This window comes from Mycteria americana, chromosome 8 (assembly GCF_035582795.1).
Source record: "Mycteria americana isolate JAX WOST 10 ecotype Jacksonville Zoo and Gardens chromosome 8, USCA_MyAme_1.0, whole genome shotgun sequence".
Taxonomy (NCBI): Eukaryota; Metazoa; Chordata; class Aves; order Ciconiiformes; family Ciconiidae; genus Mycteria; species Mycteria americana.
Genome location: NC_134372.1, coordinates 5721857 through 5744235, shown reverse-complemented (window position 1 = coordinate 5744235; position 22379 = coordinate 5721857). Strand labels below are relative to the sequence as shown.

Genomic DNA, 22379 nt, shown 5'->3' with positions numbered 1-22379 from the left:
GTCAAAAGCTTATTAATAGCTCTCTGCCTCGCTAATCTATTCAAAAAGCTGTAGAGTGTGCAAAGCTGTTGTGACGTGATTTTTCTTTTTAATATCTCACCCTTTGACTGTCAGTATTTAAGGAAAAAATGAAACTAATCATTAGTGAAGGCTGTAACGCTACTGTTTTATAGCTGGTGTGGATCTCAACAGAAAATTTTGTAAGGGAGAAAATAAAAGACTCTCTGTGTGTGTATATAGGTGTATGCATGCATCTCACAGTGGAGGTTTCACAGAACAAACCAAGAACAGTATAGTCGTTAGCAAAATAGTATCAGGAAGATAAGGAAAATATTTATATATTGGAGAAGAGGGGGAAAAAAGGCTATTTCTTTGTAAATGGTTAATCTTGTAACTTTGTCCAGTGTGCCCCTTTCCGTGCAGGGGTATCACCCCCCCCCCCCGCAGTACTGCCTGGTCTGGCAGATTTTACTGAGGAAGCAAAGTGCAATATTGGGGCGAGGATGGATTCCACTGCTGATCATTTTACCTTAAGCCCAAACGGACCTTTTACCATTGCTGGAGCAGCATTTCAGCCGCAGGTACTCTTCAGTATCACTAGGGAAGCAAAGGCTGTATCCCCTGGCAGGGAGTTCATGAAAATTAGTCCAAGATCCTCATCCAGAATGGAGGACAGAAGCATGGAAAAGCTAAATATAAATCAATGCAGCTTATCAGGACATGACAGGTGGGACATAATAGTCTACTACGAGTGTTTTAATGTATGAAACCAAAGTACCAATTCACAGCATTTAGCCCGGTATAAGTTGTTACAGAAGAGATTAGCAAAGCACGGGTGATAAAACGCCAGCTCAACCTTATATGAAGCATGGAAGGAATTCCCAGAAGTGGATATCCCCAAACCAGGAGAGTCTAAAGACAGCAGTGACCGAAGCAGGAGGGTGGTAACGGGAGGGATCTGCCAGTTTTCTGGAGGGCAGCGATGTGGCCGGCCGGCTAACTGGGGGTTCGGTCCCCAGGCTCCCTCGCTCCCCCAAAATACTCTGGCACTTTTTGGCCTTGACCAACACTTCTCAGGGCACGTGATCATACCAGTATGTGTATAAATATATATACACACACATAAATACTGTGTGTATATATACAAACACACACATATGTTATGATCACATATATATATATATATACACATTTGTATATAGAAAAGAGGGGAGGGTGTGTGTGCGTAGCTATGCCATGTGTAATAAAAACCAAAGCTTGCAAAATGCCTGCAGTTTTGAATCTAGAAGGGATATTAAAAAAAAAAAAAAGAAAACGCCAATCATTAACCCTTCCCGACAACTAAAATCTCATTTGCAACTCACAGACTCTTAAGCTTGGGATTTGGTTTGCTTGCCTTCCAGCCCTCAGTGCCCCAGCACCTGACATCTGGTGCGGCTGAATCCCTTAAACACGGAAGATCAAACACTTCAAAGAGTCTCCAAGTGGTTTTGGAAAGGGAAAACCCATGTGTTCTCAGAGTCAGGTAAGGCAACACACTGGAAGCAATGTGTGGTACCCCCAGTAAAAATAAACTAATGAATGCAGTCAATTTAACAGCAATTTAAGGCAGGTTCTGACCCTAGATGACACAACTCAGCCAACGGTGTACGGACAGAGAAGTTATAAATGTATTACCTGCTGAGACGATAATTGCACAAATGTTTGAAGGTAGGTTCCATGCTTTCATGTGGTACTTTTAATATTGCACATACAGAGGAAAGGTGATGAAATAACATTTTAAACTCCGTAATTAGCACTGTAATAATGTTGGCTGTTTAAATTAGTTAATAATATTAGAGAGGAGCTCTAAGGTAATAATAGAGACAGAAAACCAGGTATTTCTAAGTGAGGATGGCTTCCCACCAATTGTATTCAACATAATTTTGTCTTCATTTATACTGTAGATAATGGCCACTGTAGAATGTGCCTGTCTTTACAGAATTGCCCTGGATACCTTCAGAAGAGACAGAGAAACATCACAATTTGCAAACTGGGGAGGAAATAAAAATGAAAGCTTCCCCCCCCATCCCCGTCCCTGTCCCCGTCCCTGCTAGTTAAAAATACATTTTAATGTAATTTGAAAAGTTCTGATTTTGGTAAAGTTATTACCTTCAGTTTGGTTTCATTTTGGCTTTTAAAATATAGCTTTCTAGAGACCTTACATTAACTTCACAGATTACAGCTGACATTGAACAGAGGTATAAGGTATAAACCAAATATAGAAGACCATCCATTTCCATGCTTGATTAAATGCTGACTCAAGGTACTGCAGTATTTTTGATCCCCAAAGTTTAATAAAATTCAGGACAGGCAATAAGGAGTCGCAGACAAATTAAAATTTATTGAGACAGACAAAAATGCAACTATTTCAGACTACAGTTAAGCATTTACAGTTAACCAAAGATAGCAAAATGCTCACATTCCACAACTCCTTATGGAAAAAGCATTCAGAATTTACTATGCAATTCTACTTACTATGATAGCCTACATCCATCTACAGTAGGGACATCAAACTGAAACACATAATATTTGGATCTCTTCGTACAGATCTACACATTTAACAGTAACGGACATCAACAGCATTGAGAAAAGTATAAAAAGACCAAAACCCACCTACTGTAGAAAGGGCTTTTTGATGTGTAGTAACTGTACAAAGCAGTCTATGTATTAAAGGAACTTGAATGGCATACAGAAGGGACTGCAATAAAAGCCAACAAATGTAAGAAGCTAAGCTTGAGTGATCTGGTGGTCTGTATCAAGTGGTGACCTTAGATCTATGTCATTTGCTGCTTGAGGGGAAAAATGCTACAAAACTTCTAATATCAAAATATTTCCCATGCCAGAATGTACACTGAGACTAACAGACTAGGCTGGAGAAGCAAAGAGAAGCATTCACTAACAAACAGTGTTGTTTTAAATATAAACTTTACATTTTTCAATATAAACTGTAGAATAAATATTAAATAAACACTTCAAATGGTTTAAAATAATAGTACAGAATAGCTTAAAAAAAGGCAAAGAAAAGGAAAAGGATTCTTTGTGTTCACAGCAAAGGCCAGTAATGACCCAAAAAACCCAACTGTGCTGAAATCTGAACTCAAGGAGATTTTGATTTAACCACAGTAGTTAAAAGGACACCTTGAAACATAAAGCAATACCTAACAGTATTTCATAGTCTCTAATATGAAAAGAAAATGAGATTAAAAATTGGTTTGTGCCTCTAAAAGAATGGGACAACTCTGATTCCATTTTTCACAATGAGGAAATGTTTGGAAGGTCAATGACTTGATGCAGATGGGAAGTCTTGCTTTGCAAAAATAAAAGAAAAAGAAAGAAATTAAATTAAGCTGGCAGAAATCCTTTACGAAGCATGAAGAATGGAAGGGGCTTGACCTGGAAGAGCACTGGTTCTTGGTAGAATCGCTGGTTTCTTTTAAAGAACTAAAACATTTTCTTAATGCATCTTTGCAAACTGGACACACGCACATATATGCACACACGTATCTGTGTATAAATGTATATACACCGACACACATATATATAGGCTGCAGATTCCCCCAACCACCGGAGGATGCCAGTGGATCACAAAAGAGCTTTGCTAAAAAGCTTTGTAATATTTGGGAACCTGCTGTTAAAGCAAGCCATAGTCTGAGCTGCCCTTCCACGCACGACAGCCTGTCTGCCCTGTTCCTGACTGGGCTGTGACGCCTTGTGATTTGACGCTACTCTCCTTAAACTCTCTTGTAGTCGTACCCAACTGAACTACTCAAGAAAATAGCATTTTTTCCAACGCGTGCATGTGTGTATGTGTGTGTGGTGGTGGTTTTTTTTTTCCTTGTTTATTTTTTTTGCTTCTGTGTGAAGGGAAATGTGCTACCCGAGGTCAGCCGAACCAGCCAAGGCATCTGCCCTCTTGCCTGGCTGCGCTGGGCACAGAGCCATTTGACTGGGCCCCACAGCACGTTCGAGTTGGTGAGGCTGAGAGACAGTAATTGTTTTATAGTTTAAGAGAAAGACACAAAACCTGCCAGCTCTGATTTGGAATAGTTGCACGTGAGAGATTACAGCTAGGAGAGGATCAATGGTGTTGAGAAATGGGTGGTGGTGGCATGTCTGCTCATGTGAACTGAAGGATGTTCACATTCACTTTTAAAGGCTTATTTAACAGCTTTTATTTAACCATCTTGCACATTTGCATATGACACAGAAGGGCTGCAACCTTGGACCCTGGAGCTGCCTGCAAGGGCTTGGTTAGACCAGCTTTACCCTGGTGAGATGCTGGGCAGGAGAAGGGATTGACCATGTGGCCTTTGAAGTAATGATAGTTCCAAGATAAGCTGTTGCAAAGGGACTCAGGACTGCAGAAAAAAACTAGTTGTGTGGGGAGAATGAGTCCAGTCAGGAGGATAAGCATAACTCTACTGATTGTGGACCTCAGTTTTATGTCAGAGTGAAATGGCAACTCTGTGCCTTCGGTGGGTCCTGCACAGGATAGCAGAGCTAGACCCAGAGAGTACGGGTTTAATTAATAAAATACCGGAAGGAAACCGGCCACAATGTTTGAGAAGCAAGCTACTGATGGTGTTCAAGCGCTTCTCACAAAATCATACTATTTAGGGAAACAGAAATGCTGGTTGTATCTGTGCCTCTTGCAAGTCAGCATCATCTTCTAGGAAAGGCAAGTAGAAAAAGCGTGCGCCTGTGTGTGTGTGTGTGCGCGCGTGCTGCGCAGCTCGTGGACAATGATTTTAAAATAAATTTTCAAAAGCTATATAGGAAAACCAAAGGGATTTGAGGCAGGGCGGATTGCAGGCCTTTTGCAAATGACTGCGATGGCAGATTTTTGGGAGGATGCGGGGGCGTGAAACAACACACAACAAATTCCTCATGACTTTACACATCCTTCTGCATTAATAACAGCTATGCAGCCTTGCTCTTTGTTCTCAGGCCATTGATCTAGATAAATAGGAAACGAAAGAGGAGGAAACAACCGAGCCCCTGCAACACATAGTGTCTGAAAGGAGTTCCTCTTCCGTATTGCTCTTCTGACCATGTCTGGAAGCAGAGGTCCTACGCAGAGGGGGAGAGGGGCTGCCGAGCCCTGCCAGGCTCTGCAGTGGGCACTGACTTTGGAGATGGCTGAGGACCACAGCCCTTGGGCCAGTGCCCCTACAAAACTGACTTCTGCCAACCAGCATGGTGTTTTCCTGCTTTTGCGTGAATATGTAACCAGCCACGTTTTGACTCCGCACTGTCTCCACCTCTATATCCAACACTAACTCCGAGGAAAAAAGAAAAAAAGATCTAATTAGTTTTCTGTGTAATGAGTACATTTTTCATTCTGCAAAATAACTCGTGGGCAAATCACAGGCAGTGCTAAAATACTTATATCTGCATCCTAATGCAAGAGTGGGGTTAAGGTACCTCTCACTGTTTCTGAAAACAGCAAAAATAATGAAAGGTCACGACAGTACATTACTGCATCAGAGACCCACAATGGGAAAGGACACAGCAAATAATTTAATGTCAACATGCCGTGATACAATTGAAGAGCTATGAATATACGGGAGATGCTGAGGGAATCACAGATTGTATTTTAATACTATTCTCTTTTACGTGTGTGTATTATGAGTGTGCAGCTTGTCACACTGAGCAAAGGGGTTATGCTTTTGAAACATGACCACCTAAAGTGGTTCTTTAAACAGGCTAAATAAATATTAACTATTTAAATTAAAGAAGCAACAGCTCATTATTTTTGATGGTTAGTGTCTTTGACAGCCTTATGATGTTGGAATGAGGAATTGCTAAGAGTAAATGAAGAACAGGCAGATCCATAGTGTGTGAGCGGGAAGCAGAGGCTGCCTGCGCGGTGTTAGTGCAATTCTTGGTGCAAACGAGTTCAGACAGAAGCCGAGGAACAGCTATGGAGGTGGTTATGATGCTACGAATTCACAAAGCACTCCTTCCTTAAACACTCTGAAAGGCAGAGGGACTCTGTTCCCTGCCTGTAGGGCTTGGTCCATGAGAGCTGCAGGTTCCCAGCATCTCTTAAGATCAAGGCCATGGTCCTTAACCAAATAACCAGTGCCAGTGAGCTGATCTACGCTCTGGTGGGAGCTTTGCCTTCAGTGTGGGCTGGACTAAGCCTGTTGGACTCATTCTCAGAGAATGTAAGGAAGAGAAAATCCTGCCAGTGGGTTTCTTTCTGGATTAAACCCCTGGTGCTGGGCAGTCAGAAGTCACCATCCAAAGAGACTTACTCTTTACTGGAACGTAACAAATACGGACTAGAAGATGAGGCACCTACTTTTCCTTCTTCGTGAAAGAAAAACAACTGTTTCTGATATGATCCAGGTAACAATTTATGACACAAATTCTCTAACATGAGAAGGGCTTCTAAGCCTTGTAATTGTTTGTTGAGCCCCTTCTGCAATTCTTCTTTCACAGGATATATTTCGTAAGCTGTGCAAGTGAGGGTTAAGACATGAAATGTTTTTGAACCAAAATTCTTTGCCCCTGTGGATAGAACAAAAATCCCCCAAACCAACTGAACAAAAGCGGTATTCCAAGCAGTCCTTGCTGGAAAAAAAAGTTGTCTTCCAAATTAAATAGACCATACAAAATTAAACTCAGTAAAGAGGGAATATTTGTGCCAGGTACTCTCAATACAATTGCAGAGATATGATGTGACTTGCAATATTGTGCAAAACGTGAGTCCTCGTTATGATGGGCACTACCATATATAACCAATTTCATCATCCTTATCATCATCTTCATCTTCATCATCTTCATTAGCTGCTCTTACATGAATCTTCAGTTTCCCTTCTTTATAGTTTTTTCCTGCTTCAGGTTCCTCTTCCAAATCATCCAACAATACAACAGATCCACCACTGCCAAAATCCCCTGAGGTTTCTTGCTCTTCTTCTGAAACAGGTGAGCAGGAAAGGTCATTCCCTCACATGACACCAAATCCCTTGTTCATCACTAGCCTTGTCGTTCAAGCCACTGTCATTTGCAATGTTACTTTTAAAAACTCATTGGTTCAGCTATTCATGAAACAGCCTCTAAATGTAAATTTTCATCCTGAACTGGCATAAATATACATCAATTTACTCTAAAAAACTTACTTGCATAAAAATCTATGCATTGCCCTCCTCTTAGAGACTCCACTGGAGCGTCTCAGTTCACAGGCATGCAGGCCAGAAAAATCATTACTCGTTTGTAAATACTTTCATCCCATCACAACTCCGTAAACCAGGCTAAAAATATTCCACAAATTGATTTTATTTGAGTGCATAAACCATGCTTTGCAAATGTAGCTACTGAGCCTAACATCCGTGATGTGATTCTGGGCATCTCAGACCTTCTAGGTCTCGGCTTTTTCGGTTCCTTCTCGAGGAAGAAAGCCACATCCACAGCCATCACTGAAGGACTCTGAAGGAATATGGCTGAAATCTTGCTTGCCTAGCTATAACAGCTAATTGGTGATTTCACATATCTACATAATATTGTCCTGTCACCAATTTTATTGGGCTTCGTTGCTAATTTAGAAAATTTTACACATGTAGGCGTTTCTTTGTTTGGAAAGACATTATTCAAGAAGTCCCAGTAAATGTGCGTTCCAGAGTACACAGAACAATATATTTACTAACCATGCATAGTAATCTCATAGCCTTGATTTTAATATCAATTACTACGTTGTTTTCCAGGGTGGTAGCAAAAATATTTTCTTATCAGTGGTTATTGCCTGTTAACTTCTGCTGCACCCCCCCAGTCCAAAGGACCAATACGTATATAAGGGCCCCATTTGTAGCCTGAACAGGAAAATACAGGAGCGCTTTGAACACCGGTAGTCATGTTTCCCTGTTGTCGCTTTTGTTATCGTACTCCATCGTACAGCAATGGCAGGGCTTACAACAGTCTTAATGCCTTTGTCGTCTGAGGAAAGCACATCATTACTCACCACAACTAACTGTCCCTTGCTTTCTTGAGCCGGCTATCTCATTCCCGTACTTATCAACACACCAGCACTGTCCTGTGCTGCCATGGCACTGAGTGGCTTTGTAATAACCTTCTTCATTGCACCGTGGGATGAAAGCACCTGAATAAAATATAAGGTATAAGCAGTAATGCAAGCCTCTGTAGGAGCAAGCAGGTATATAGAGTGTTATGAACTTGCCGCTTATTTACATGAAGATCTTTAGAACATTGGCAAGAAAATACATGTGATTATCTGGTGCCTAAAAGGGAGCAGAAATTATATACGATTAACTATTTTCAGCCACCCTGGTCACTGCACAGTGCTTCACTGTTCGTGCATATATAGCACATGGAGGGTGATGGCATACGGTACTAGAGATAGGTTCAGTCTGTCCCCGAATGATTAATATTCCCCCAGAGCCCCTTTCAGATTTAACTCCTGGTTTTAAACTTTTCTTCTCAACTGCATTATTACCCCAACTTCATTAATTCTGCATTTCCTTTCCATTTGCACTCCTTCAGTGTTTATCATATAAGTCTTTCCACAACACTGTAATTACCCCTGGAAGGTATCTGCCATCTGCTTGCCATTCATACTAATCTCAAGCACAACTTCCGACTTACTGAGAGTTCCCATGTATAAAAGGAGAAGTAATGCATAAGCTTTACAGAGAGGGACAACAGGATTTGAGGTCAATAAGTCTTCGGATTTGAAGCCCAAGATTTGTCTCACAATAAAACCAATAAAGTTCAGCCTTGTAGAGTGTGGTTCATTCTGGCTTCTGCAGACACGGAAACTCTCAGGAGAAACCCATTTTATTGTTCCCACCATTTTCAGCAGATACAGCAAATGTACTTCAATATGAAAAGCCCTCTTGTCCTTTGAGATGAGTTAGCTTTATTCCCAGGGGAGGTCAGTACAGTCATTTTCCCTTCTTTGCCAATTGCTTCAATTTGATACATGGCAGAAACCCACCCTTGCCCCCAAATTTCTTGTCTCAAATGATTTTTGAGAAAGTATTTTTCTCCTTTGTCAAAGATACCAGTGATTTACTGGTCAGGCAGTAAGTTTTTTAACTAGTTCCATGTGTATAGCATCTCTTCAGACAGTTCATGTGTCAAAGGGGCTATTTCTACTACATTTCTCACAGAAAAAATGAATGAGAAGGTGCTGCCCAAATGTCATAAAATTTCCTACATAAAAGACATAAAAGTGGAAGTCAGTCAATCTCATGCACGCACACACGCGCGCGCGCATCCATATAAAGTGAATCCTTGCATTTCCAAACTCATCGCGCTGCCGATCCTGTCTCATGTTTGAGTGCCGCTAACGTAGGTCTGGAAGATGAGAACAGAAACCTTTGAACATCTGCAGAAATCTTTGTATATCGGGTCAGTTTTGGAGATCACTTCACATCCATTAGTAAGAGTATTTTAAATAACTTTAAAGCACCATCTCATAGCAGGTTTGCTGACAGGTACCACCATTACGTTAACGTACAAATGTAAGCATAGTGATGACTACCAAAGACTCATTTTCACTATTTACAAAAAAATGGTTTTAATAACCATGTACTCGCCTTTGCAGGTTTTTGTAAGTTAATGCTCACTTTATAAGGATACATCCTTCATAAAGGATTGAAATCCTGTATTTCAATATTGATTAAGGGTTTTTTTTCATATTTATGCTCATGTCCTTTCTCTGTTAAGCACTCCAGGTGTTTACCAGACTATACACAACCTTGGGAAAAGTGCTCTGGTGCTGATTTTGAGCTGGTGGAAATCAGCATAGCTGCACCCGTGTCACTAGAGCTCCCCTGTTGTATCAGATGAGCAGCTGGCTCCAGGGAAGAATCAAAGGGGGAACCTCAGCGGCGTTACAGGGCGAGCAGAGAACGGCCTCCGCATTTTAAACTGTCTCATGCTTTCTCTTTTCCTTGGGCAATGCAACCTTTCCCTTCTTTGAAACAGGCCCTTTTGCACGGTTTCACTGTGTTCCTTGTAAGGTATTAAAATGTTCCACGCTGCCTGTAAAAGCCGTAGATTTAAAAATAAATTATGGCCCAGGCTCACTGGCAACATAACTGTGTGGAAAGGATTCACACTTTGGGTCACAGTGAAGAGTAGAAGGTACTTTTCCTTCTGCATGGGAAATTTGTGCCAATTTGTACGTAACACTGGAGCTTTAAATATTTAGCTATGCATACTAATGTCACAGTATTCGCCAGCCATCAGAGGGAAGATTACAGCATGCCCTCTCCAACGTGTCCGGTGCAGGTGATAATCTGGTGAGGATGGAGAGTCACTGGGAGCAAGTGTTGTACAGTGTGGCGATTTGTCCTGTAAATCCTCCATAAATCAGTCCCTGCCTTCATTAGAAACAAGCTCTGGCTACGAGCTCTGCTATTCTGGAGCGTGGCATCCAGACAGCCCGTTCAGAGGGAACATTTCACTCCATTTGTTTGGCGTCAGAGAACATCCGCAGGGTTTGGAAGGAGAAAGGAGTTCAAGTTCCTCTCCAGAGGTTCTTGTACGGACGGTGCTTCCCCACAAGCGTGGGGAGGACCGCTGGTGGACCAGCTTTACTATTAAGCACTACGAAATATTAGTCACTCCCCACTGGACTGCCTCAGGCTAGTGAATCCTGCTTCCCCCATCTCTCTCTGTCCCACGGAGTATTTAATTATTCCATGCAAACTTGAACAGCACTGTTGCATCTATATCCTCTTTATGGATCCGGACCTATATCTCTTTCTTTTCTTTGCATCATTTCCTTATCTATATAATACTCCCCTTCCTCAGAGGACATGGGGAGAATAATTATATGCTAAAGATAGTGAAGCACACAGGTAAAAGCCTGACAGAATTAAGTGCTAGCTGGCACACAGCTCCCCGTATTAGCTATTATGTTAGCTGAATTCACAGGGCTGATACAGAAGAAAATAGTGACGGGAGCAGAAGTTTATTACCTTAGTGATGTGGGAGAAGCATTATCAGGCTGCACAGTTGTATGCTCTAAAAGTACACTCTCTGCAGTTAATTGTACTCTAGATAAATCTCGTAGGAAAAGATGAATAGTGCTGTTTACTTTTTAATTCGGTCCCCTGGGATGCTAGACTCTATTTGAAAGCCTCCAAATTCAACACATCTAATGGCAATGGCTTTGAAGTACTTTGTTGCAACTGTCATGTGTTTTGAAAAATATATAGAGAACAAAATATCAAAAGTCATCATTTTTTATCAATGGATACAAGTTAACAGAAATCTTCTTCATGCATCCAGACTGTAAACGCTGTGCTCTATACGTCAGGGAGAGAGAAGGAAAGAGCACAATTAAAGGCTAGTTTCTCTGAAAATATTAATCTCTCTTTTCAATCTTTACTGTTGCTACAAGGGTCTTTTTTGTCACGTGTATGTTTTGGTTTCCATCTGCATGATTTTTCAGTCAGTGAAGAGAAAGGACAATGTTTTCCCCTCTATAAATAGCTATGAGATCAGATTAAAATCTCACAGACAGGTGCCGTTATGCAGGCAGACTTTTCAAGGTAGGCGAAGCCAAGAGTTCCTCTCTATATTATAATTTTCTAGCTTGTGGAACAACCTATGCCTGACACTTCTTGATTTGTTGAGCTTAGCCACTTTCATCCTTCTTTTTTTTTTAATACAGTTGACTAGAAGTTATTTGTGGTAAGGGACCATTCTTACTGCTTTTACTTTGTCATTTTACTCCTGCTATTGTGATCAGATCCCAGTGACGTGCTACAACTGCCTGCATGTTGTACTACCTGCAATATAGCCATCATTTTTCGCCGCACACCGGACCAAACCACTTATGTTTCAACCTAGATGACATATATATAGCAAATAACAGCAAAGCATAAAATAAATATGGGATAGCCAAAGCTATCTATTAGGAACCGGGCTTCTTATTCTTTTAGGTGGCTTTGAAAATCATGACACCCATGAGACAGAGAACACTGTGACTTCCTCTGCCACAACACGCATTCGAACACAAATGCAAAATATTTACTGAATGGAGCACTCATACAACCGAGCGATCAATCCGCCCTTCGCTCCCACAGCTACGAACAGCAGGAGCTGTAACTCTGAAACATCTTAATCTTCATGTGAACTTGCTATGAAAGGATGATGGAACTAATCCATAGTCCCTGTGGCCTTTGGGAATGTTTACTCTTATTTTAACCCAAAGAATCCAGGTTGCGATTGTTTCTAAGGCACCTGAACCTTGAGTCCAAACAGCAGCGGCGTCTGGGAATGGCAGGGTTTGGCAAAGATGAGCTTTGCAGAAGCTCTGTTTGTAGGGTCTGCTAATGAGTACCCAGAAACATCAGACTAAAACCCGGGAGCAACCTGAGAAGCAGACTGCAGTCTGAGAGGCATTTCAGCAGAGCTGACGTGCATGCTCTGTGCTGCAGATGTGATGCTGTAAGAACCTGACGTGGGTTTTGAATGGCGGGCCTGGCAGCCTGGGTCTGAGGTAAGCCAGACTCTCCAAGGGTGGAATGCAGTGCTTGCTGTAACCAGAGACTTTAGTCCGTACCGATACGCCTGACGTGACTTGGATCTACGGACACGAATGCGCTAGGACAGAAGTTTCAATAAGATACCACCGCATAAACGCTAGGCTACATAACACTGCGTGACTTTAGGGTATGGAATTAGTTACCTTAAATTTACTCAGTTCAACAACCTGATTTTTTAGCAATTAAATGGGAAAATGCCATATGGGGATTTATTTCACCTAATTTTAGAAATCCATCAGAGCAGTGTAAGTTATGAATCAATTCAGGCTCCCAACAGTCAATAGAGAGAGGGGCAGGCATTATCGCATCTTACAGCACGGAGCATCCTGCAGGGCTGCCTGAAATGAGACGATACGAATTCCTGTTTTCGGGAATACACTGAAATATTTTTAAGGGTGATTAGTCAAAAATGAAGCCCAAGGAATACATGCGTTGCACCAGAACTGGAAGAAGACACGAACCCACTGGCTATGCACTGTGGCACCTTCAGTCACCCTTCAAAAACGGGAGGCTTGAGTATCGAGCAGCCTCTGTACTTATTCTGACCTACGAGGTGATGAAGGCAGCATTAAGCTCTGTGCAGACAAGGCTTTGCCTTTCTGGAGAGCTGTAAATTAGTTCTGAACCCGTTGCCATGCTGACACCTGTTCAGTACGTTGCTATCTCATTATTTGTTTAATTTCATAGTGTCAGGCCTACATTCCGTGGTGCATATTCCGACTCAAAACATTAGTCTCTAATTGAAAAACCATTACTGCATATAAAGTTACAATAATCACAGAAGCTTTAATTAGTTGAGTAAATGAATAGCAAGTAATCGAACTTACCCAACAGACTCTTCCCTCTACTTAGCTTTTGAATTCTATTCATTTCATTCTGGCAAGGAAGACCTAAAATATAATGTACGAGAATCAGTTTCCAGATGGTACGGGACAGACTCTGTAATGACTGGCTTCACTACTGACATGAAATGTAGACTTCTGTACACCTGGGAATGAAAGAAGCCCATATGCTGGTACCGTACTGCAAAACAAATTTATGTCATTAGCTCCACTAATTAAAAAAAAAATTGCAACACACTGTAGTTGAGAATAGTGTTTGGGGGCCATTTTCATTGTTAAACCATTCTTCCTCTCTTTTCACCAAACTGACATAATGCCAACTCTCCAACTTGCTAATTGACTAATTTCTGCATTAATAAAAGAGTAAGTTCTTGAGTTTTCTATCAGCAATAGAGCTTCTTTCTAGACTGTGTGCACTGACACTTACTACTTCTTTGTTTGTTTTAATGATCAAGGGGTATTAATACAGCTCATCTGTGACATTAAACATTGTTACACGATGCCCTTTCACACCAATGCTGGAGAAAAGAGCTTTTTAACACAGCTGAGTGCCAATTACCAAACTACCCCTGTAAGCAGATCAATCAAACCCGAAACACAGGGAAACCCAAACAACTTCTCTGTGTACTGCAAATTGCCCAGCTCACCGCCTGGCTTCTGGAAGCAGTAGCACCACTCGTTGTTCGAAAGCTTTCCGTCTTTGAAGGAGTCGCAAGAGTTGAAGAGAGGCTTGACGCACGGCTCATACTTATCCAGATAAATGGCACTGATCTCCGAGGGATCCAGCAGCAGGTCGTAGTTCATGTCAAGTTTGTTGAACATCCAGCCTAAGGAATCCTTACAGATTGGTAGAATGCTGGTGTCAAATCCTGTAAGAAGATAGGCAAATATCCCCAACTGAACCCCAGCACGCTCACTGCACAGGAATCGTTGCTAAGCTGAAGCCTTTACAATTTTTTTGGCTGGACCCTGAGCATTACCCTCACTTGCCCAAAGGAGAACAAAATTCTAAGACTGAACTGATTGTGTAAAGCTTAAAACCCGAACACGGCTACAGACTAGAGCACTGCTCACACTCTTTAGGACCTGCGGGGTGGGGAGGGTTGAGATCCATAGCTGATTACTGTAATTCAAAATTATTTCTACTCAAAAAATTCTCACTCTTTTTTTTTCCTCTCCACAGACCAAGTGAGTTGGCCTTCTTCCAAGAAACTGAAATGTGATGAGAAAAGGCTGCACCCACTGTATTTTCAAACTAGACTGAGTCTGAATGCAACTTAAATCCTGTTTCCCAGACCCGTTTCTAGTTCCCTGATCAAATTCTTTCCTAGTGTGCTCTCACCTTCCACCTCTCATCCCAGCTTTTCACTCTGCAAAGCCCTGCCTCCTGCGGTGGACAACAAAATGCTTTGCTCTCGATTGTGAGCTGCTGGGGGGAGGCAGGGGGAGAGAAGGGACGAAGCGTCTCTTCTGCTTGCACCACGCTGAAGACTGGCACTGCTTCAGCTGGGAGCTCCAGAGAGCTGCACGTGCTCCTCTATGCCATACCAGCACTATTTGTTCTTGCGGCCTCCAGGACTGTGCAGCAATACAGGATTCTGCTCTTCCAGCGCTTTGGAAACCATCATCATCATTCATTTTAATAGCTCAAATCCTTAAAAGACTGCAGCAGCAGCGGTATCGCAGAAAGACCAAGCCATGCATATAGATACCCACAACGTATATGAGATGCATGTTCCAGTATTCTGCAGTCTCCACAAAGCAGCGGCATTGCCTTCTTTCACAAACAAGATAGGGCATTATAAATCCATGCTGTCACGGTATTTTCAATGCTTGGTACAAACATGGACTAATTTCCAAGTTATCTATGATGCAAGAAAGTGTATTTGTAATGTAGAGCTAATAAAGTCGATAATAAGGATATTGCTGTCAACAAGGGCCCAGAAACATGCATACATTGGCTGGGGATTCACAGGCACAGAGCGTACCTGAACCATGTACCCCGGGCACCTCGTGCTCACGCTGTTCCAGCTGCGAGCGATATTAGAGCCTGTGCTCTAATAGAGCCTGTGCACTATTCATTCTGCCATGGGCCACGTGGCGAAGCCTGATGGGCTTTTTCCTTTTGCTGCATCTTTCCTTGAAAGAGGTCAAGCTTAGCCTTATTTGCTGTAAGTGTCAAGTCCCATTTCAGGATGCTGCTCCGTTAAAGTGAAACCTAAGATGTTGCTGGAATCACGCTGACAGTTTGTCCAAGCTCTGGAGCCTACCTGCTATTTTAAGTGTTAATCCAAAGGAGGGCAGTGCTTTGTGCTGGAAGCCGTGCTTTTTGTGTGCAACTGCAGCTGAAGGTTGTCAGTGACAGGGAGGAACAATCGGAAGGGTTAACTAATGGGAAGGTTTATGTCGTTCATAATACATGTTTCTCTAAGAAAGGAAGAAGGTAACACCATTTCCTCAGGGCTAGAGGCAGCTCAGGCAGGGAAGAGAGAGATCATGCTGAACATTTCATCACATTTTTGTGCTGTTATCTCCTCTAACATTATTTAATTGAGTTTGAGCACAGTGAAAAAGAAAAAGGCCATGTGAATAGATGTAGGGAGGAAGCCTGCTTGCCTTGCTGAAGCAATTAGGACTATTGACGTCAATTATTTTATTCATCTGAAGAAGGCAAGCAGGATTTGGTCACTGTGCAATCTCTTGCTAAGTGAAAGGATTTAAGAATCCTTGACTTTGCCTTTACAAAGCACCAAGGAGCAGGACACGCAGTCATGCCTCGTGCGGGTGTGCGCTATGCCTGATTCCCCTCCACGGGGCAGGTTAAAAGCAGTCAAACAGGCAGGGGTGGATCATTCAATTGCATGCTGGAGCAGGGATCGGTACATGCTTCAGCTATCCCAGTTTAACAGTTTCCAGGGGAAAAACAGCTGGGTTCTGTTGGCTGCTCTTTTCCTGCACAGAAGCCCTCTCTGGTGACGGTCCTTACGCCCTGTCACGGCACTTACCGCTGCTATGGTGAATAACTACAAGGTCTGTTGTACAACCAGTTGAGTACGGTACATGTTGCTCAGCTCTGTGGGTCTCTAAAGGTCACCTACTAACTGGCAAGGATCAACACAGGGAGGAGGAAATCCTGGCATGAGCTTGCCCCTGACACTGTCTGTGGATTATTTCTAAGTCTTGTTTTCTTCCCTGCTGGGAAGTCTTTATCTGTGTGTCCAACACGCGTTCAGAGATACAACAGCAGCGTGCCCTCAGTACTGATCTGTCTGAGCAGATCACAAGATAGTGACTGATGTGAATACGAAGCTGCTCTGTGACATACCATCAGGGCTTGGATGCGAGACACAATCATGAAAGGTCACTTACAAAGACAGTTAATTACATTAGTTGAAGAGTTTTTGATTGTAATTTCTTATCAACAAGGGTGCTTTCACTGTTGTGACCAGAGTTCCAGATCAGGTTTATTAAGAGGCTGTATTATTAAGCAGTACTGGTTTATTAGACGGTGTGGTCTGGAAGTCTTTAAATATTACAGTGGTAGGTGTGACGGAAAGCCCTTAGCTAGATGGTTATTATCAGTGAAAAGGTTAATTCTTTAATCGTCCCTCAATGTGTGGTTGAAGGTGAATAGTAGTATCTACCTCCACTTCATATTGTCTCCTGGTAAAAGCTACTGCCCGTAAATCACCTTTTGCAACGACATTTGCACTCCAAAACCAGCATGCTCTCGGATGCTCTCGGCACCCAGCAACAGGAATGAAAGCAAAGCGTGCCCTGAGTGCGCAGGGCAGGCTCTGACTTACTGCGTAACCAGGGCAGCTGATGGAAAACGGTTCTCGGGGCTCACTTACCTTCACTGGGAGGCCAACTTGCTGAGGCCAAGTGATGCTGAATGAATTAACTCCTTTTTGGAGTCTTTTGATATACTTGCTTATAAATATGATGCAATATGCTGGATGAAATAAACCACACACTGAAATTCTGTAATGAATTAAGTGCTTGGTTAATAGGCTGGACTTCTAGCACAACAGACCCAGAATAACAGTAACCTCAGTGAGAACTTTTCTGCATTTTTCTGTGCATCAATCAGCTCAGTGCTGCAGTGCCTACGGTGAGAGGCAAGAGAAGGGTGCAGGCTCCGCATCCCTCCTGTTCTTGGCTCCTTGGCAGAGGCTGCCAACACGGATGCCAATTAATGTCAGTTGTGGCGGTGGTTGCTCTCGGTTGGACACCTGCTCACAAGGACCTGGAGTGAGACCATCGTGTTTCTCATTCCGACTGACAGCTGTTCAGCATCCTAACAACTTTCATTCACTACAGATCTGGAAGGAAATCAAACCGGTGACCTACACGTAAAAGTCTCATATCCCATTAACATGTAAAATGCTCCACCTCCTCTGAATTAAATGGAATTAAATTTAAAAAAGTCTTTAAGTGAAAATCCTAATTAAAAATAAACACACCTTTATGGCACATAAAATTATTTTCCCCCTTCAAGAGTTGACTTACATGAGCCAGTTTTATTTTATTAAAGTATACTACAATTAAATTAACAGGGGAATAATTAACCTAATTTCCCCCATCACTTAAAATAAAGGAAGGAGAAGAAATGTTCCCCAGAAAAAATCCTTTATATTGCAGAGACCTCTAGTAAAAGAAAAACAACTCCCATTCCAACCAAAGAGACTATCAAGATACAATATGGGAATGTTATGAATTATCGACAGGCTCAGGAGCAATTTGAACCTGATCTTACTACCTAATTAGTTTTATTATTTCCTTATGTCAACGCATGTCCCAGAGTTGCTTATATTATTTATTGAGGAGATTACAATTGTACCAAGCCTGCAGAAGACAAAGTTCCCAGCCTATGGTGCTTTGCTGGGATCTGGTGGATAGTTCATCGAATGATGGTTTGAGATTTCAAACACAACGACTTGCCCTCATCCTTTTCCTTTCGAGAGAGTTAAAAAAAAAAAAAAAAAAAGTGTACTTTTTTTCCTTCACCTGGGGGTGAACTTAATACACTCAAAAAGCTTATTTACACTCACAGAAACATCTTGAAAATTTAATGTAGCATAGAGAAATCTCTGCTGGAACACCTTCTCTAGACAGCTGATGTGTCCGAGGCATCGTAGTCATCGCATCCCACCATCTGTTCCTTTTACTGCCACAGGGGCATACCCAAAAGGGATTACTTTGAGGATGTGCGTGCCTTTTAAGACTCTACAGGCATAACCAAACCAGTTCAGTTTAATGAAGTGATCAGCCTGGTGAGGAGGGCAACACACGCAGAGCAATAAAAAAAGGGCAATGTGTACATCAGAGTGTATTTCCAGAGCTGTGTGTGTCCTGTTTGCCAGGATTCACACAAATTCTTTTTTTCAGCTTGGGTATATGAACTTTGCTTTGAATTCTGAGCCCTGGTTAAGATGTCTTTCATTTTTACAAATGTTTGAAGTCGGAGGAAGCCAAATACTGCCGTCCTTACTCTGTGTGTATTTTCAGTGCTACCAGAGAGAATTGGAGCTGCAGAATTTGGCACATGCAGATTAATTCATGAATACTGTTGCAAACTCTTAAAAAGAAAAACAAGCCCAAGTTTTGTGGCATTCAAAAACGAGTTAGGCATCTTAACTCATAAAGTTTCTTTCTTTTTTTTTTTTTAACTGACATATAAGAAAATAAGAACATGTGCCAAACTAAGTCAACAGTCTAAAAATGAACATTGTCGAGATCAAGTGTTTAAGATCATCAAGGCAGCCTTTCATATAAAAGCTGCCAGGAATCAAACTAAACTAAAAAGAGATAACAGCTCCTCTGTGAATCAGAGCAAACACTGCAGAATTACCAGGAATGTTTTTCTCACTGAAATTGCTTCAGCAAAAAAAAAAGACCCAACACCTTTAGGAATAAATTTGGTCTTTGGCCGTTGGTAAGGCCCTCATGAGCAGCTCACAGGTCATCTGCATGAAAAACATCCTTTTGACAATCTGATAAAATGAGATTTCATGTGGTTCTGGGCCTAAAGGACTTCAGACAAAGTTTTAAGTCTCTGGTGTTTTCTGTCATGGGGTCTGAAATGAATTCACATCTTGAAGCCATGATTAGCTGTACATCCAGTTGTCTTTTTGCACTATGGTTCGGCTTCCTCTGCATGATAATATCCTTTTTTGGAGTACTGTTTAAGAAATAAGTAGGACATAACGGTTTTAAAGATACTGACTTTGTTGTAAACACTATGGAAAGTAAGGGACATATGAAAAAGATCATTTACACAGAACATGGCTTGTTTCACCACATAGTTTTAAGATACAATTACTTGGCACTAATGAGGTTTGACTACAGTTTTGAGCAATATAGCCTGTGGTATATTCTGTCTCTTTAGGAAGAGGCAATCTATTGCTACACAAGCTCAGAAGCAGCACAAAAGCAGAGTGGCTGTGGAGACATGGACCAACGGAAAGTGTCCATCCTGATGTGCTGGGTCTGCTCTACTGCATGTTTAGCCTCTCCAGCCTCACACTACAGGGAAACTAGGCACTGCGGTCAAAAGAGCCGTAAAAAGGAGCAGTTGACTGAACCCTTTAAATTCTGTGTGTGCAAACCTGGCTTTAGGCAGCTTGTACCAGAGAATCAGGGCAGTGAAGTCAAGGTGAGTCACACACCTAGATAAAACTTGTGCATCCTACTTTGCAACCCAGGGGCCCACGTGTTTTGGGACATACTATTTAAAAGGATTAATGAGTCCTTACAGAAAATAAATTTGCATCTGCTCTCTGATGAACATGACCTCTTTTGATGCTGTTATCTGAATCTTTCCCTTCCCTCGTGGGTAAATGACATCAAAATCAGTCATGTTGGCTAAACCCACAGAGAGTAAATGTCCTCTAAACTGTTCATTTTCTTCCTTTCTTAAAAAAACCCCAAACATCAAAGGAAGCAAAGATGGTGTTATTAAATACCTGGGACACAACAGGTTCCAGCTTTCCACACCATTTAACTATTCCAGCTCTGTGGCTTCAATGCAGACGTTTTTATTATTCTTTCTCTTATATAAGGTGTTAGCAAGAAATTGCAAAATAAAATCTGAGTCCTTTCCAACATTGGCATGATTTTCCTTATGCTTGTATGCCTTGTTTTTGGCTCATGCCACTGACATTGGGTCAGATAATGCTTGGCCATAAACTGGGAGGTAAGAATACACCACGGTCCATCCCCAAGAAGTGATTTGGATGCAGCCACACTGATTTGGAGGGTCATGGAGTTTAACTGTACAGACATGAACTATGTCATGCTAGTTAACCTCAGGGCTTGAGAAAAGTCCCTGAGCAGTTTTATTTACTAGTATAGATGTGACCTCCATGGCTTTCAGACGCAGTTATCTGCCTGATTAACTTGTAAAGGTCTCTCTGTCTCTGACCGCCAGTTTTTAGAGCGGTTTGGGCCAGAGAGAGCACAGAACGACTGCAGCTCCTTTAGAAAACGGTGCAGCTATTTATTTGCAGGATGAGGTCTCCCGCGTACCTGCTTACTCTCCTTGCTGGCACCTGCTTGACGTGACATGGTGGCACTAACGGCTGTGCTCAGCTGAACGCGCTCTCAGGCTGCAAAGCTGCCTGCAACACTCAGTGTTCAATGGGAAAGGTGTTTGCTTACTGCCTTGTGCCGTCTCCGAGCTCGTTGGTTTGATGACACGATTCGCGTCCTCGTGAAGAGCACCGAACCAGTCTTTTAGTCGCGAAGCGAGATTCCTCAATTCTTTGTCTGTGCAAGCTAGGAAAAGAACAAAGGACCGGTCTGAATCAAGAGCACCAGCGAAAAACCTTTCAGCAGATAGTCGATTAGAAAAACATTGTTTATGGCTGTAAAGGCCTTCTCATTACGAGCTCTGAAGTAAAAGAGAAGGTTAGGGAAAAGGATGCAAGTTAAAAAGAAAATGTAAGTCATTATGAATTATAAGTTGTACTCAAGTACTTCCTCAGCAGCTGACGTGATTTGTGATGGAAGAAGCGACACAGAGAGCTACCCGCAGGTTCTCAATTGTGAGAGCTATGCGACTATTTAACCTAAATGTTTTCACCTTTTAGGATTTCAGAGAAAAATATCAGTCAAACAGATGGGGAGGAGGGACATACTTGCCTAGACATACTACTCGAACAAGATGCTAGGAATAATTTATAACCACATTTGGCTTAGTATAAGGCTATTATCACAGTAATAGGAAATATATATACTTATTTATATACATAAAAAAGAAAATTGTTATGTTGCTCTAGTTCTACTGCAAATGAGACTTTGCCACCTCTGAAGGTTGTCAATTCCATTTTGTTAGCTAGGTAAAACATTTATTTCCGTATAAATTTTTACCGAGAAATATCTAATTTTTCTAGAAATTTCTGCCAAGAGATTAATGTCCAGCTGAAGTAAATATTTTTAAGGAAGGAAGCTGCATTAGTCACCAGTTTCTGTCAGAAAAAATATTCTTGTTTCTGTATCATGTTTAGTGCTTAAAATTCACATGCTCAGACAATTTTATTATTCCTGCTGTGCACTCATTCTACATTTTAAATGACATTTCTTGGAATACAGAGCAAGATTTTATGCCATAGAGGCAGACATCCTTCACAGGGCAAGCCACAATATGTCTTCTCCAATTCACTGCACATTATAATATTCCTCCTTCCACCTTATTGAAGAACAATTGAGTCCCACAGCTTGTCTTCCCAAGTTAAACTCACTGCTCCACTGACTGCAATGAACTTGCTGATGTCTCATGGCTGTGGTGAGTATTTATTTGTTCTCACAGGGGTTTTTTGGGTCAGAAATAACCCTGAAGTTACAAACAGGACATTAGAGCTTTTTCCAAGTCGAAAGTTTTTTAGCGGGGGGGGGGGGGGGGGGGGGGGGGGGGGGAAGATTTTCCCATTTTTCTGTAATGCTGGAAGAGTTTCATAGATTTTCCTAT

General features: G+C 41.8%; 1 protein-coding gene across 2 annotated transcripts in view; it reads right to left on the bottom strand.

Annotated features, from left to right (window-relative positions):
- Positions 1–2339: 2339 nt before the first annotated feature.
- The window catches only part of SPOCK1 (SPARC (osteonectin), cwcv and kazal like domains proteoglycan 1), a 341091-nt gene continuing 321051 nt past the window's right edge, over positions 2340–22379 (bottom strand). The window contains exons 7-11 of one of the 2 annotated variants that reach the window (XM_075509674.1): positions 21071–21187; positions 14056–14277; positions 13394–13456; positions 8006–8143; positions 2340–6966 (exon numbers count right to left, since the gene is read on the bottom strand). In XM_075509674.1, the coding sequence (XP_075365789.1) occupies positions 6776–6966; positions 8006–8143; positions 13394–13456; positions 14056–14277; positions 21071–21187 (731 nt within the window). In that variant the 3' untranslated portion in view covers positions 2340–6775. The remainder of the gene's footprint in view (positions 6967–8005; positions 8144–13393; positions 13457–14055; positions 14278–21070; positions 21188–22379) is intronic. The other variant, XM_075509673.1, reaches the window with a different exon arrangement.